Below are 16,629 nucleotides of genomic sequence, written 5' to 3' on the forward strand. Positions count from 1 at the left end.
CGGATTCAAAAAAACAAAAAAAAAAAATCAATTATGGCCAAATTCACAACCACGTCCGTGATCTCCTAAAACCCAAGAACGTCATCCTTCACTCCATGAAAATTCAGGCCCATTTAGTTTGCTGACAATTTTTGAGTTCGATGCATGCATGCAGAAAATGATCCCAAGTTACATTTTCCCGCTCCCTTCCCCCGAAAATATGAGGAATGAGATCTTTAAAAAAAAAAGTGGCATCAAACCCTGTTACTCTTTAAACACATATCGAATACAATTATTAAAATAAAAAGTTGACTTCTTTGATTGAGATATATTATACACATATAATAAAATACATTAGGCCTACTTAAAAAAAAAATCAGTTTGATGAGTATTGGACACCATGACTTACCGATACTTTTTTTTTACCGATATCTTATTAGGACGAGTTTTATAGATATGTATTAATCTCAGACATGCGTGAACTTGTCCTCGATCTGCCGTAATTTCCGGGGGTTCCCCTGTTCGGTTCTGCTGCACTGAGCTGTTCAACGTCGAGTGCCCAAATCAGCTGAGAAACATGATACAACCTTTTATTTCATTAATGCAACAACAACCTGCCTATAATTTATGTATACCTTGATATCTAACTTCTTTTCCCCCTCTAACAAACCAGTAGTAATTGTTATGTAATGTAAATGACCTTCTGCCCTTGCTTTATTTACAAATTGTATATTTCAACAAACTTATGATCATTCACACATTATTTATTTTGAGTTACCCGACAATCCTAAGAACATATATCTCGCCACGGACATATCCCTTAATTTAAAAAAAATATCGATTTGTTCAATGTCAATGATAAATTGCCATCACTGTATGAACTGCAAAGAATTTAAAAATAAGGGTAAGTAGGTGGTTAAAGCTTATCTGCCGTAGTTTACAGGAGGGATTAGACTGCCCTGCAAGGTCACTGGACAGGTGGTTATCTCATCAACTCGGCTCTCAGTTAACATAAGAAAAAGAGGATCATGGGGGACCAATGGTCACCGATTAGGCATTGTTTGTTACATAGAGGGCGCAAGTAGCTACAAGTAGTGCAGTGGGCCGGTTGGTTGGTCTACATCGTTTGGTTGACAAACTCTTGGTCTAATAATGACCACTAAGGCTAATTATTTGGTTTAATTTCATTTGGTCTATTCTCCAATAAGTCTTCTACCCAGTTAATTGTATATTGCTCATTTTTTCTAACATCCATAAGGTCTAATATAATTTGATCATTGATGATTATTATTATTTAATTATGCCCTGCCTATCATAAAAACTCAAAAGTATTTTTTCCACCTCGGTAAACAACCACTGAGGGACTACTATTATATAGGTGATACAATATACTTTATCTTTTACATTATACATGTTTTTAAGAAGTGTATATATTTTACCCATACGTGTTAAACCTCTCTCTTTCCACCATCCTAAAAGCCGTTTTTTAAGTATTTCTTTGAAATTCAAATATTCTTTTGTTTTAACATCTAAAAAACAACAACACGAAAACCCTATAGTTTAACTTGCTGAACCGTTTCCAAACAAGGGTATCTGGGGTCTATCATTATCCTATCCATCCACTAAAGTTTGTTTTTTCCGTTATTGACTTTAAGACCGCTAGCTCAGTTTCCCGAATTCGTCAAATAAAAGATATTGTAGCCTATTTAAAGAATTTGTATCTTTCCCAAACAGAGAAATATCGTTGGCATACAATATTTGTTTAATTTCATTTTTATCCAAATTGAACTCCCTTGATAGTATTACCTGGTCTTAATGCCAGCGCCAATATTTCGATAGCTAACAGAAACACATGGCGACAAAGAACCCCCTGTCTGACATCTCTTTTTTGTTTTGTTTAAAGGGATAGTTGAGTTCTTGTTTAAGACCGCAAATGACTTCAAAAAGCATGGTTGTTGCTCTTATTCTTATTTATGACATTTTTAGTGCCCTTTTATGAACTAAAATTGCTATGAAGGTAATAGACCCCGAAATGTGAAAAATTTAGATCAAATACGATCATACCAATTCAGCCCCACTAAAAAAAAAAAAAAATACGATGATCGTTAATTAATTAATTAATTAATATACAGGGGCCAGCTGGTTGTGCGTATAACCCAACACGAAAAAGTCAATATTGGCATTGCTGGAATCGGGCGCTATCTCGTTTTTTCAACAACTGGTTGCCCCACGAATATTAGAAATTGTTATATTTACGAATATTTCAGCCGTCTCTGAACTGATTTTGATCAAACAAAGACGATTTCGTCATTTAAATTGTATGTTCTTTCAAATTTGTCACTCAGTTTTTCATTATTATGAGCGGCTTCATTAAAAACTTTTTATTAAGCGCAATGCAAAATGTGACTCTTATTATCATAAAACAAAAAATGATGATAATAATATAACTACTACTGAAATGTACTACAAATACGGAATAATAACAACCAACAAATACATATTTATATAATGTATATATGTTATTTGTTATGACATATATTATGTGGGGTGAGGTAAATGGGTGTCTGCTTGAAAAGCACTGGGCGCTGATATTAAACGGCTGCCGGAGCTAAAGCTAGGGTAATAATGTCTAAAGCTCTTTGGAAGCGCCTATTATAATGTGTTATGTGCTACCGGACTATTATTATATACCTTACAATGTCATTAGAATGACATATGCAAGGAAAGTTGTTATGATGTCCGATTAATGTACCATTTAGGGTTTAGATGTCCTGTTATTGTTAATACAACATGTAGGGTTATATATGTCATATATTAAAATTCATATGTCACATATTAATATTAATATGCATAAATTTGTACGAAAAATTTATGTGGACAACTCCATGTATCATGTTGACTAAAAAGTAAACAAAAGATGCACCGATTCGCTTTCTCTGCACATGTCACATATCAAACTCAAACAAAACTTGGTTATAGAATGAAACATATTTTATGAGTCTCTGATAAAAAAGAATAGTACATGTTCAAAATAAAATGTAATATCATACAGGTATATATTTCCAAACAGCGTCGTGAATATATACTCAGATACATATGCTACTTATACCAGTTCAATATTACACTCTTATAATTTGATCAGATATATTTCAATATAACACTCTTCTTATAGCACACAATAGGTTATGAATAAGTACATGGATCTATTCAATATACTGAAACTACTGCTGTATCATGTTTTCTATCACTAAAATAACAACTACTGCTAATTGAAAATGGTTAAAACCTAAAGGTCTATTAACTATGTACTTTATACACTTTCAAAGTTTGACAACAAAAATGAAATCACTACACATGTAAAAACTGTCGACATATCATACTTTTATGAAGAGCACACATAAATGTAGCATTAATGATCACATATTCAAACGGTGCATTATGAAGAAGAAGAAGAAAAAATAAAGTCTTCTAAGAAAATGATGCATTTGTCAAAATTTGTTATTGAAAGAATGTCTTCTTCTTGCAGTTAAGTGCTGCTTCAAGGTGATGAAGATAATCGCACGGGTTGTGTGTGTATATGTGGAGTCTTCGACGACTACACTTTGAAAAGTGAAGCTTGAGCTCTGGTTTCTTCTTTTTTGTTTTTTCTTGTAGTTTATAGAATATCACAGACTTAATGAATATGAATGCTATTCAAATTCTATCATTTTAAACTGTGACGAGTAATACAAGTCATTAACTGAACAAATTTGGAACTTTCACATGCACATGTAGTCCCATATTGACATTGTGTACTGTGCCCTGACAATGCTTGGTGACTACAAAACCTCAAATAATACACCGATTCTTGTATATAACATGCTAAACCCTTCCCATTGGTTTTCAGGCAGTTTCTTTCAAAATTCAGTTGCTTGACTAAAATTCAACCCTCTCCTTAACTAAGTATCAAGTATGATATAGAATGATAATAGTTGGAAAGATAAGAGGATTAAAAAAGCACACATATATATGAAAGAAATACATATCATAGCAATCCGATTATCCGAGAAGTCAATATGATAACAACTAACAAACACTTAACTTCTACATACTAGGATATTGTTTCGTGACATACAAATAGATGTATACTCGAACTTGGTAGAATTAAAAAGAAAAAAAAAACAAAACTGTTGATGGGGTAGCATAAACCAAGCACACATCTTGAAAACAAAATCAGGGAGTAAAAAACAAAACAAACATACACGGGAATGAATAGAGAATGTATATGAATATGAAATATGGATATATACTTTTTTTTTCATACACGATACTATTCAAGAGTGAAAGCATGCAATCAGTATCGCCAGAATATTGAAAGCTTTCCGTAGATCCCATGGAACTTTAATAGCTAGAGATATTTAAAAACAATTCATTTAAGTATAACAATTACCTGCTAAATTAATTACAACCATAACAATCCCAATAGGTTTTGACTTACACCTAAGCCACACACCTATATTGCCTCCAAGCCACCCCATACTGACTCGATCCAGAGTCCAAACCTATATCAACTCTTGGCTTTTCCGGTTAATGTAATTGTTCAGTCCGTATAGGGTCGCCTCTGTACTCGGCTAATTTGTAAATTGACTTTTCCAAAATCATCTGAAAATATACTTCTACGATTCTTAATTTATCCTTAGACTCTAGGAGACAGCGCCTTGTTTCCCCTAGAAAAGGTGCGACATAAATCATCATTTTATTGTCGGTCTGTGACTGGGGTATAAAGTCTGCTGAGTTGTTTCTTTAAATGTCCGTAATTTCTACATGAATAGATCGATGTCAAACGAAACATGACAGACAAAAGGGAAATTTTGGAATGGGATTTCTGGACTTATCATGCGTTATTGTCAATATCGGGCTTCTCGTAGACTGGGTTAGCAATGCCAGGTTCACCGGGCATCGAGACAGGACTAATGTTGTCATTTTCCCGGTTCTTGTACTTGATGGCGAACGGTGTGTTGCCAAAGCCTGATCGTCGAATATAGAACCAGGCGACAACGAGCATGATGACGACGCCGACGATGACCAGAGTTAGGATGACACCGAGTGCGACGCTGGCTCTTGAACCACCACCACTGCGTTTCTGATTCTCTCGTGCAGCCGTTCTTGCCTTGACTGTGAGTGTAAGAACAAAATAAAATGTTTTTAAAAGTAATATTGCGATTAACAAATACATTTAAAGGGAGGCTTTACTTCTTTAGCAAGAAGGATTAGACCACCCAGTGAGCCATCGAGGTCACTGTGACAGGTGGCTATCTCATTAACTCAGCTCTCATTCAACATAAGAAAAAGAGGATCATGGGGGACCAACAGGCACCGATTTGGGAAGTTTTCTATATAGAGGGAGCAAGTAGCTACAAGTAGGACAGTGTGCCTTTAAAACAAAATCGTAATCAATCAATTAACCTTCCACTTGGCTATTGAATCGATAATTAGAGTAACAAGGGATATAAATTTAAAGGAAAATACCCCAGTGTAAAGCAAAAAATTCGGATAGACAAATAAATGTAAGTATGAAAGTATATATCAAACAATGTGCAAGAAGGTGCACTAATGTACATCGAAAATTTGAGATCACAATAAAGATCGGTTATGAGAAGTGATGTCAGGGATGGACTAATTCTCCATTTATTGTGTAGTAGAAGTTGCTAAACTTTGGAATATTCCTAGTAAGTTCTTACAAAGTACAAAGTACTACGAAATAGGAAATCATGAGTATGAGGACTAACAAAAATACAAAAGCCATTGTTAGCAGTTGCCATGAGAACGTCATGTCATAATGCTAATAGTGACTTTGGGACAAGAGCTCTGCATGGAGGAAAGATGCTCACTTAATATAAGATGCGACATTATTATCATGCAGCAACTATATACGACAGTCACTGTGAGGAGTTTTTGTGCAGTATATTCTAGACAACCTAATAAAGACTGTCATAAATACTCTTTGTACCATGAAACAATAAATTGTAGAGCATATAGAACGCACTTCCTCCGGCTGCAAATTACGCCCCTGATCTGATTACATTTAAAGTACAGAACACTCAAGCGATGCAGGCAGCGATAGTTTGATGGTCTACACGTCGACAATAATACCCACTTCCAGATATTTTGTGTGCAGTATCTTCAAGACAAGACAAAACAACCACTGTATTTTCACTGTCACGGCTGCCCTCTATGTTCAGATAACGAGGATCAACTTGGTTTTCGATAACATGACAAAGGAATCCAAACACTTACCCACGTCGCAACTTGCTTGCGAAATGGTGATGTTATCTAGAGCGATTAATCCATCAGTCTTGTTGTTACCAAAGTATGTGATCAATACGATCTGTTAAAAGAAGAAGCACAGAAGGATGGAAAATACGAAACACATAATAACCTTGTTATTTAATACTTATACATGAACATTTGGTTATTTGCTTATCAATTCAAAATACTTAAACGAAAAACGTTCATAGAATCAAAAAACTACATTAATTCGAAATGCAATTGAATCAGCTATGTGAGTTATGAGTGCAAAATACTTCAATAGCAGTTTGATTAAAGGCCATCTGGCTTTTCAAAGAAAGGGAAAACTTCATAATTCTGGTGATCATGGGAGTGAATTATTTCACTGACTGGCCTTAAGAGGAAAAGGCTATAGCCTACAAGGTTCGACCAATTTTGGTTAAATTAGGATCAACTATAGTGCATTGCATGAATGAAAGTAGGAGAGATATGAGACTTCCCACGCCAAATTACAGTGGAATCAACTCCAAAGTTGTGGTTTGAATTAATCATTTGGGAGTGGTTTCAATATTTTACATAACATGAATATACACTTCGTAATGAAGGTACTTTAAATGACTCCTATAAAATGGAGTGCATTTCAACTCCTAAATGAGTGGATGTCAATTCCCGGAAAGGAATCCACTCTTGTACATCAAGCAATACCTGAAATGTGTCTTCGGTTAAAAGACTAAGATCAAGTTTAAGGTCAAAGTGGGTCCATTTTGCCGCATTAGTTGTATTGACGGTCTGCAAATTCCTCCAGTTCGAGTTCTGGTATTCCACGGCCACTACGAGTTTCATTGCAGGGTCATTCTGGACGGTGACATCATAAGACAGACAGTGATCCATTGCCTTTGTCGGGATCCGTGGAGCGAAGAGAGAGGCTGTAGGGCCGGGAACTTTGGTATCACCCTTGATGAACAAGAATGAACCAACTTGGTCTGGAAAAAACAGAGGTAATGAAATTAACAGCACATTAACAACGGTAAGATGTCAACCTTACGATTATGTAGGCTAGGCCACACAAGCCCACATTCAGTAGACTCGACTGATTACTATTGACAGAATGTATGCTTTGAATTTGTTTCTGATACCCATTATAGGAACTTTTTTACCCAAACTCTTCAGTTTTTGTTCTCACCGGGGTAGTCCTTAAAAGGTCTCGTTATTCGTTCATAAAAAATAACTAGTTCCGACAGAGTTTTGAAAGTTAGTTCAATCAGTTCATTGAACCAACTATACTTTTGGATTAATTCTGGGTATGACTTCTTGTTGATTTTCAAAGAAAAAAAAAGAGAAGCTTGAAGTTTCGGATATTATATGATGGTATAAAATGTGCTTTAAAAAAACTTGTTCTATGCTTCTTCTTATATTCGCTTTTTTTTCTTTCTTTTTCTTTTTCTTCTTGTTCTTGTTCTTCTTCTTATTATCATGGTCGGGACGATATCTGACCGGGTTGATATCGAACACTTGATTATAGTGGCCCTCACCCGATGAGTTCCCAAGGGGTGAAGGTTCGGTGCCTCCTTTTCTTCTTCTTCATCTTTATCTTCTTCCTATCATTATTATAATCGTCATGACGATGTCTGACCGAAGTTTATAGTTATTGAAAACTTGATTATTATGGCGATTACCTGAGGAGTTGCCGAGGGGTAATGGTTCAGTGCCTCTTCTTCTTCATCTTCTTCTTGTTATTATCATTATCGTCAGGCCGATGTCTGACCGATTTTTATAATTACTGAGAACTAGATTATTATGGCACATACCTGAGGAGTTGCCGAGGGGTGAAGGTTCAGTGCCTCTGCTGTCATACCAAATCCATTCCAACAAGTCTGCATCGCCTTGTCTGTAGTAACAGGACTCGTAGTCTGCGTCAAATCCACACGTGCTTTCTGGTTCAAACCCACTGCATGGCGTGCGGAGAAACCTTGGAAATAGGAACAAGAACATAAAGAAGGTAAGGTAGGCTATTCTCTATGATCCGTTCTAGCATTAAAAACCCGTTTGCTACACATTTTTGCACGACATGGATTATTTTGATGACCGTTATACAGGAGGCATTTTCTTTCCAACATGGGAATACTTCAGCGACTGGTTGTTTTTACGTTCTATGTATCGTTCAAAAATGAATACGTAGTAAAAAGTGATAACATTCTTTTATTACAAGCCAACCTGATTTTATTTGGAGCGTTTTTCATTAAACATATTAGAAAAATATACATGTAATCATAAATAATACTAGTCATAATAATACTACTTCTAATAATAATAATAACAACAACATCAATAGTATATACAAATAAAGAAAATATTAATACTAACAAAATTAATACTTATCTACGAGTAAAAATTATGTTTCTTAGCGTTGTACTCTAATTACCCCGGCATTAGTGAGTTTAATACCCTAATACGGCGCTCTGGCATTCGAGGAAATTAATCCTACAGGGTACTCATTTACATCACCTGGGTGGAGAGTGCCAATGGATATTAATGCTGCGGTGGGACTCAAACCGCAAGCCATGTGATCCACAGTCTGGTGACGTATCCACTAGACCACGACACTACTATGATTTTAATCTTTGATTATATTTTCACTTTTTTGAAAAGACACTTTTGACTCACACTGACTGACGTATGATCCCGTCATCGATATTTTTCTTAAACAGTCATTACTGTTATGATAATGCTGGAGGAAGGGGCTTACCTGATGTCATCGATACCAATATCTCCTTGACTTCCTGTGCCAACCTTTGCTTCGAAAGTTATCTGAAAAGTTGAGGAAATATGACAAGACCAGCATGGTAATGATAAACAGGAGCATCATACAAGGTGAATTCACACACAGACAAATTTGTGAGATTCAGAAATCGATTTTTGAATCGCGATCAGATCTCACTTTTTTTTCTCTGTGTGAACCTAAAAATCCCACTAAAAAGTGAGATCCTGATTGCGATCCGAATCTCACTTAAAGTGCGATTATTTAACTTATTGTGATTATTGAAATAATCGCGATTATTTGGCAAAGTGTGAGAAAAAAAGATAAGTATGAACGTTGGCAACAAAGTGAGATTCGAATCCCGATCTAAATCTCATTAAAATTAATTTGTATGTATTAATAGGCCTGTTTAATAAATTACTAGCATTATTTTATACAAGATTTTACGCGCACAGGGTACTGACCAATATGATAAAGAGCAATATTACAACTTTATGCCCGTTTTATAAATTGCAGACGAGGAGTCATTTCAACCGTTTTTAATATTACTTCCGCTAATTACGCCGATGGAGACAATTAGTACACGTGTTAGTAATGCAACGCAAGGTTCAGATGTCCATTCATTGTTCATACGATGTCACTATTAATGTGTTTTTGACGCAACCCAACGTCAGCGAAAAAACAACTCGTGCGCACCGGGCTTTATGACGGCTGCACAGGAGGCGTGATTTCGCTAATGTTGGACTGTACTTGAGAGCGTTACAGTACTCAAAGTTTATGTAAAATTAAAAGAACTGCACACATCAAGTTAAACTACTGGCGAATACACTAAATGCCTTCAAAAGCTTCATTAGATAGGCAAGAACCCAATCAAAGGGATTTCTCATGTGTTATACTGGAACAGCATCCGCCAAGTCAGGACCCAATGCTTTATTATGAAGTAAACAAAACTTTTTATCTTGAATGACTGTTGAAGGAGGGTAATAAGTTTATTGAACAGATACCACATTGACTTGGATGATAATTCTACCATTTACTTTGTAATTATCTACGATGTCTTTGATGTCGACGTAAGCTGACTGCCAGCGATCTGCCATCTTTGATGTCTGGAAGATAGGCTTTTCTTCATAATGAGGAGCACTCCACAGCACTGTGAGTGAGCCAATATCGTCTCCAGTCATGTAGTAGTAAAACTGCAGGCATATGCGATCACCGGTAGAGGCAAGAGGACGGGATGTAAAGCGTGCTCTGTCACCTGGGCGCTGAGGTTGAGATGCCTCTGCTAACAGGTAATATCCTATACAGAGAGAGAAAGAGAGAGAGAGAGAGAGATACTCTCGTGTATTATTTTGCTGCCATTTTCACCATTCAAATCAATTCAGATCACGCATCAAGTTTGCACTGTTTTAGAGGCACCGGTAAAATTATGGAGTCTCTTCATGACAAACATGCCATAGTGCTATGCCAGTCACCTCAGAGAGTTCATTGTTTTTACCAGAGCCTATATCAGTGCAAGATATTGCGGATTACCATATGCATGGATAAAGCCACTTTGCACATTTTGGCAACATTTTGTCGGGTAAGCACAACACAGGCTTCAATGTTGTCTAATAACGGGCCGAAACAAACATTAGCAGACCGCTGCACCCTGACCCTGACGCATGCGACGGCGGAATTTTCCCGACTTTAAAATTCGCCGTGGACCAGTAGATAATAATGGCCAACTTTCAATGTTTTATGATATCTTTTAATATGAGATCGCAGTGGATTTCAGATCACACAATAATTGATGTAATACCTGATGAATTTCTAAAGGTGTGGTCAAAGGGTGGCCCCGTGTTGACGGTTGCTGTGTTGCCCACATTGCGTTGCCAAAAAAAAATATCAGAACGCTGCCACCAGCGAAACTTTGTTTCCAGCACCTGAACATAATTGCACATGCCGTCTCCTTGTCCGTCCTCAAAGTTACAGTCCGCGCTGATGGGCGGAGTCGTTGGCACGGCTGTAGGAGAATACCGCCAGGGTGAAAAGAATGATACGATCAGGGCGATTCCGAAAGGTAGCTTGATCTGAATTATATTAAAATTTACGAACTCTTTAGATAGCATTCATTGGTGTAATTCTCCCAATGATTGATAAAATCATTGTGGGGTGCACAACTACCCTTGTGATATCACAGCAATTAAAAAAGTATATACACTGAAGGTTGCCGAATCTAGATGAGGTCAGTACGGAATAGAGAATCTTTATACCTTCAGCTACGGTCACAAAGGTTCGTACGAACGATGCGTTCGTGTTCATATGAATCTCCCTGTTCGTAGATGGGGCATAGTTCCTACGTCCTTCTTACGGTACGAACGCCGTTTAATTTTTTTTTTTTTTTTTCGTAAGAATGCCTTGAGTTCTTCTTACGTCAGACTTACGGCCATCTAACAAGGTTTGTTCCCAAGTCATTCGTAAGAAGATATTGCGATTTTTTGGACATTTTGTCGGGTTGCAAAAAAGCGCAGCACAAATTGTACGTACACCTTACGAGCACCTTACAAAAGCCTTACGAACGCCAGGGGTCGTTCGTACGAAGGCCATACGAATCTCCGTTCGTAAGGCGTTCTTACGAACGCCATAAGAGCCTTCTATGAGCAACTTAAGGCGTTCTTACGATCATCGTAATAATTTTAAGGCTTCTAGAATTGTCTCTCGACCCTACGAAATGCACGAAGATCTTGCGTGGTTCTTACGATGTTCTTACAACGTTCGTCCGGCTGCCTTACGAAGAGAGGGTTTCGTACGAGGTTGAAAAAAAATCTTGGACAAGACCATACATTTACCAATCTTTGTGAACGTAGCTTAAGCCTCGGTCACAAATGCCTTTACGAACTGCTACGAACGCAGTACGAACGATTTTCAGACAATGGAAATTCGGGAAGACAATGGAAAAAGAGGGAGATTCGTACAAACGCATCGATCGTACGAACCTTTGTGACCGTAGCTTTATCTGACGGCGTTTTCATGTCTTTCGTAAGAAGATCTTTTTGTCGGGTTGCAAAAAAAGCGCTTATTTAATGTCATAAATTGTGCACGTACATCTTAAGCTATTCTCACAATGGTTCCATGATTGCAGATAAGTTGTAGTAGGAATAATAATGTCACAAGCGTCACATGTTTTGAGATTGGAAGAAGAGATGAAAAAGGATGAAGAGGGGACAAAGAAAAAGAAAGACAAATAAAACGCTGAGAACACTATCTTACGCCTCATGCACTTCTGGTTGAGTAGCTGAATATCATCAATGGCTGTTTCTGTGGTGGCCCACATAAACCCGATAATTCCTTCAAAGACGACCTAAAAAATAATCATGCAGAAAAAAAAATCAAATAAAAATCTTTTCCTGCAGGTAAATTATTATTTAGTTTTCATATTGCAAGAAAATGAAATCGCATGTAAAGTTAGGCCGATACAGCAAAAAATTCTTTGCTAGGGAGAGTTACCAGCTTGTTCGAAAAACTGAGAATAGGTATAATAAATAAAAAAAACTACAACAAATGCAAAATATTTCATATTTAAAGCAATTCAAACAAGATTGATGTATCATGATATTCATCCATCAATCTATACATCTACACTGCTATTGTGAATTCTATATGAAACAACCAACCTCGTAAAATACGCACAGAGCACAGTTTCACCGGGAATGGAGAGTGACGCCTTCCCCCGATTACTAAGTCAAATTTTGCAAAAACAGTGGAAGATATAAAAGCTACACATTCGGACACCTAAATTACATGTTCTAATGAGATGACTATTTACACATCGTGTTGTTTGAAGAAAGAAATCATGGAGGGTGAGCGCCGCTTCCCTACCATATTCGTCTCGTCGCTTATATGAACTTACATAGAAAGGATATGTTGAAGGTGGGATGTCAAGGAATGCTTGCGTCCATTTGGGTCCGTGGTCACCATAGAAAACAAGGTCGGGGTCAAAGTTCAATGTTTCACCATGATTTAAGATGTAAACGTTAAAGAAATCCGCGAATCTCCCATTCAGAATAAACCAGAATGACAGACAGCGTGGGTTGGACGACCCCTGGAGTAGCGGGGTCATTGTTCGAGCATTATCGTTGGTTAAATGATTCCACCATTCCATGACCTGAAGAAGCATAAAGTGACCTGTAAGTTGGATAAAAAGATTAAAAACAAAAATCTTACGCTATATAAGAAAACAGTTTAACTGGGTCAACAGAACCTCATAACAGAAACTTCATGTAGTTGGTAAAAGGTTGAACATAAATTGCTCACATAATACGAACACCATGAATATTCGACATTAGGGATAATTATAAAAAATAATTTTAATAACAGTAATAATAATAATTATAATTATAATAATAATGATAATAATAATAATGAATATATCTTCTTTATATACACATGGTAGCCATATTAGTATCAATACTTCTATTCCTGCGGACCCTGAGATTATAATTATCCAAGGTACCCATTTGCACCCGGCTGAGTGGAGAGTAGTAAATGTGGAAAAGTGCCGGGCTGGGGTTCCACTACACCACGACACCTCCACTTAAAGCTTATCAACACAAGTGTGGCTAGGAGGGATTAGACCACACAGCGAGGTCACTGACAGGTGGCTATCTCATCAACTCAGCTCTCAAATAACATACGAAATAGAGGATCATGGGGGACCAACAGGCACCGATTGGGGAAGTTTTCTATATAGAGGGAGCAAGTAGCTACAAGTAATGCATGTGAATCTAAAACCAGTGAAAACTTGGACCACAAGCACTTGTTTATACCTTGATTAGTGCCCAGAGTGTGGTCCTTGTGAACAGTTTCGAACCACCATCTCCAGGTGACAGTACCCTTATGGCGAACCCAGTCAAAGATATCATCATAGGCCTGAGTGAAGTTGCAGTAGTCCTGCTCAAAGGTGCACTGAAGGGCATTCCAAGGTCGAGGGGTAGTGGTTGCCGGAGGAAAATCGGTGGTAACTGCATGAAGAACATATTATTTAAGGTCTTTTTAACATCTTTGACACAGAAGGTCCCCGTGGATCCGCAGATGGTGGTATGGTTTTTATTAAGGCTTGTGTCAGCTACGCTTGAAAGGCAAACACATGGACCTAGATATTCTTTTAAAGCTTATTAGAAAACTTTCTCTTACAAAACACTTTATCCGTGTGAGATTTGACAGAATTGATACAGAGTAAATCACCCTCCTGACCAAATAGTTTAAACTCGTGATATATTCAGCACATTCACCATTGATTGCATGTACTAAAATATCAACATCAGATTGTATTCTACGAATGACTTCAAAATACATAAGGGAATTACATGAATGCTTAAAGTGTCAACCACTGTATCGAAATTGAGGAGTCCATGAGGGTGCTATATGGCTTTAAAGGTAGTTAGACGGGCTTTTCCTTATGTTTCATTCAGAAGAAGTGTACACAACTTAACAGCAAATTACTTTGATAATATCTACATTATATATAGTTCATTTCCTCGAATTGCATCGATTTTTGTTCATGATGTATATGCAGCTACATTCGTTCATAATACATTCAGCTCAGTTCTTTTTTTAAAATCTGTTTCCAAACAGTGCACTTACATGGCGGACAACTTCTACTTTGGTAGACTTTGATGTCATCTAGAGCTACATCATCTCGTCTGGATACCCCACGTTTTCCCTCGAATACCACCTATATTAACAATAATAATAATAATAATCAGTTTTTATATAAAGATATGAGTGCATAAGTGATCAACATCGATACCATCCTGGAAAGAACATACCGATGTAGGCCTCATATTAAAGATCAGTCAGAGATATTTAAAAAAACGGGAGATTCCCACTCCAACAAACATTACACCTCTTATTTCATTGGATTATCAAATTCCAGAACTGAATGTTTCAATTACATGTACTTCACGTCCCCCCCCCCTTTTTTTTTTTTTTTTTAAAACTTTTCTTTAAAAGAGGTAACGGCTGTTCCAAGTCTTAGGATCCATATATGACAAATAAGGTAGCAATCCTAGAAAAACCCGCTTTGAGAACTATCGATCAAGAAATGCAATTTGGAATCTCTAATGGGCATACTGGAGGTAGTCTGGTGGTTGAAACACTTGACTGGAATAGTGAGGGTCGTGTGTTTGAGCCTCCGTGTGGCACTAGTGTCCTTTGGCAAGACATTAATTTTATCTACCACTCCCCACCCAGGTGTTAAAAGGAATTATTTGAATGGTGTGAGCAGCAACATTGGTAGCCCATCTAGAAACGGGGTAATATTGGAATGCATTGAGCATCTTGCTTGTTGGGTCGCGTGATATTGAATTATCCAACATTATTATTGTTTTTATTATGATTATCATTATCTATCATTATCATCATATTTATTATTATCAACATCGTCATCGTCATCATCATCATCCTCATCATCATCATTATCATTATTATAAAACCAAAGGTGTCACCTTAAACGGTCGATTGAGCATATTGATGTTAACCGTTGCCCGATGCCAGTAGTCACCATGATCCCCAGTCTGGGTCCAGGTCGGCGTAGAGGGCAGTGGACCGTCCGATGCCATGATGTAAACATTCAGCTCCTCCACGTCTACTCCATACATGTGGTACCAAAACTCGAGACAAGATGGCCGCCTCTGAGCACCAACTTCCGGTGACGTCAGGCGCGCGTACGAGTTACGTGGCGTGGACCAGCTTGCCTCGATGTACATGAAGAATCCTGGTGAAATGAATTTTGAGATTGGAGTGATAAGTTTTGCTAGAAAACCATGGTGACTAAGTTTTCGAATTCCTTCCGAGAATGAAGGAATTATTTTACATTCACATATTTTTTACATATCTATGCACAAAACACAGACGTAAGTACAAGAAATGCAGGCTGTCTTTATATCTAAAAGAATGAGTATCCGGTACAGAACTTTCTGCACTGTTGACCATATTACTTGGATATTCATGTACTGACGCCCCTCACTGTTGGACGATGACATCGGATCCGTCCAGCAGCCATGCCTTGCGACCCTGCCGCATCCCAACGATTGGACGGAGGACACTGATCCCAACCCTGCGACGACTCTGCATCTGGGGCTATACCACCTCCGCCCCTGCCTGGACAGTCCCAACAACCACTGTCCAGAATGATACATGGTACGTGCTGTTCGCGTCTTTGTCGCTCGTCTGTGGATGTTGCCCTACCCTCTACCGTGGACACGCCATTACGGCCACATGTTGATGTAGCCCCTACCCCCTGATGTCGCCTTCCCTGCCCCTTTGACCCAGCAGGCCAGTGCTCCATCCATCGCCCATACCTCCACCCAGATTCTCCAGAGACTCATTGTATTTAAACTTCATTTTAATATCTTCGTTGTTCCAGAAGTTCTTACGATTTAATTTTAATTCTGAAGTCAGTTCCTTTTAAAGGTATTCTTCGATTCAGCTACTACTGTAATGGCTTCATTTCTAGCTCTCTTGAAAAATTCTCTGACATGTTAACTTACGGTGACTTCTGAAAGCGCTTCATTGCTTTATGTTTAGTGTGTATTATGTTCTTGAAAGCGGCATTCATCCACAGGGGTTTTGGGGTGGGATCGAGC

The 16,629-nt window shown here is 37.7% G+C and overlaps 1 protein-coding gene across 1 annotated transcript in view; it reads right to left on the reverse strand.

The window, feature by feature from the left end:
* Positions 1 to 2,952: 2,952 nt before the first annotated feature.
* The window catches only part of LOC593810 (MAM and LDL-receptor class A domain-containing protein 1), a 30,065-nt gene continuing 16,388 nt past the window's right edge, over positions 2,953 to 16,629 (reverse strand). Inside the window, exons 9-20 of the mRNA XM_793272.5 lie at positions 15,490 to 15,758; positions 14,627 to 14,717; positions 13,810 to 14,004; positions 12,894 to 13,168; positions 12,254 to 12,344; positions 10,803 to 11,006; positions 10,042 to 10,301; positions 8,993 to 9,054; positions 8,055 to 8,215; positions 6,952 to 7,229; positions 6,256 to 6,346; positions 2,953 to 5,133 (exon numbers count right to left, since the gene is read on the reverse strand). Coding sequence (XP_798365.4) covers positions 4,853 to 5,133; positions 6,256 to 6,346; positions 6,952 to 7,229; positions 8,055 to 8,215; positions 8,993 to 9,054; positions 10,042 to 10,301; positions 10,803 to 11,006; positions 12,254 to 12,344; positions 12,894 to 13,168; positions 13,810 to 14,004; positions 14,627 to 14,717; positions 15,490 to 15,758 — 2,258 coding nt within the window. The 3' untranslated portion in view covers positions 2,953 to 4,852. The remainder of the gene's footprint in view (positions 5,134 to 6,255; positions 6,347 to 6,951; positions 7,230 to 8,054; positions 8,216 to 8,992; positions 9,055 to 10,041; positions 10,302 to 10,802; positions 11,007 to 12,253; positions 12,345 to 12,893; positions 13,169 to 13,809; positions 14,005 to 14,626; positions 14,718 to 15,489; positions 15,759 to 16,629) is intronic.

This window comes from Strongylocentrotus purpuratus, unplaced genomic scaffold, assembly GCF_000002235.5.
Source record: "Strongylocentrotus purpuratus isolate Spur 01 unplaced genomic scaffold, Spur_5.0 spur5_scaffold_9, whole genome shotgun sequence".
NCBI classification, from domain to species: Eukaryota; Metazoa; Echinodermata; class Echinoidea; order Camarodonta; family Strongylocentrotidae; genus Strongylocentrotus; species Strongylocentrotus purpuratus.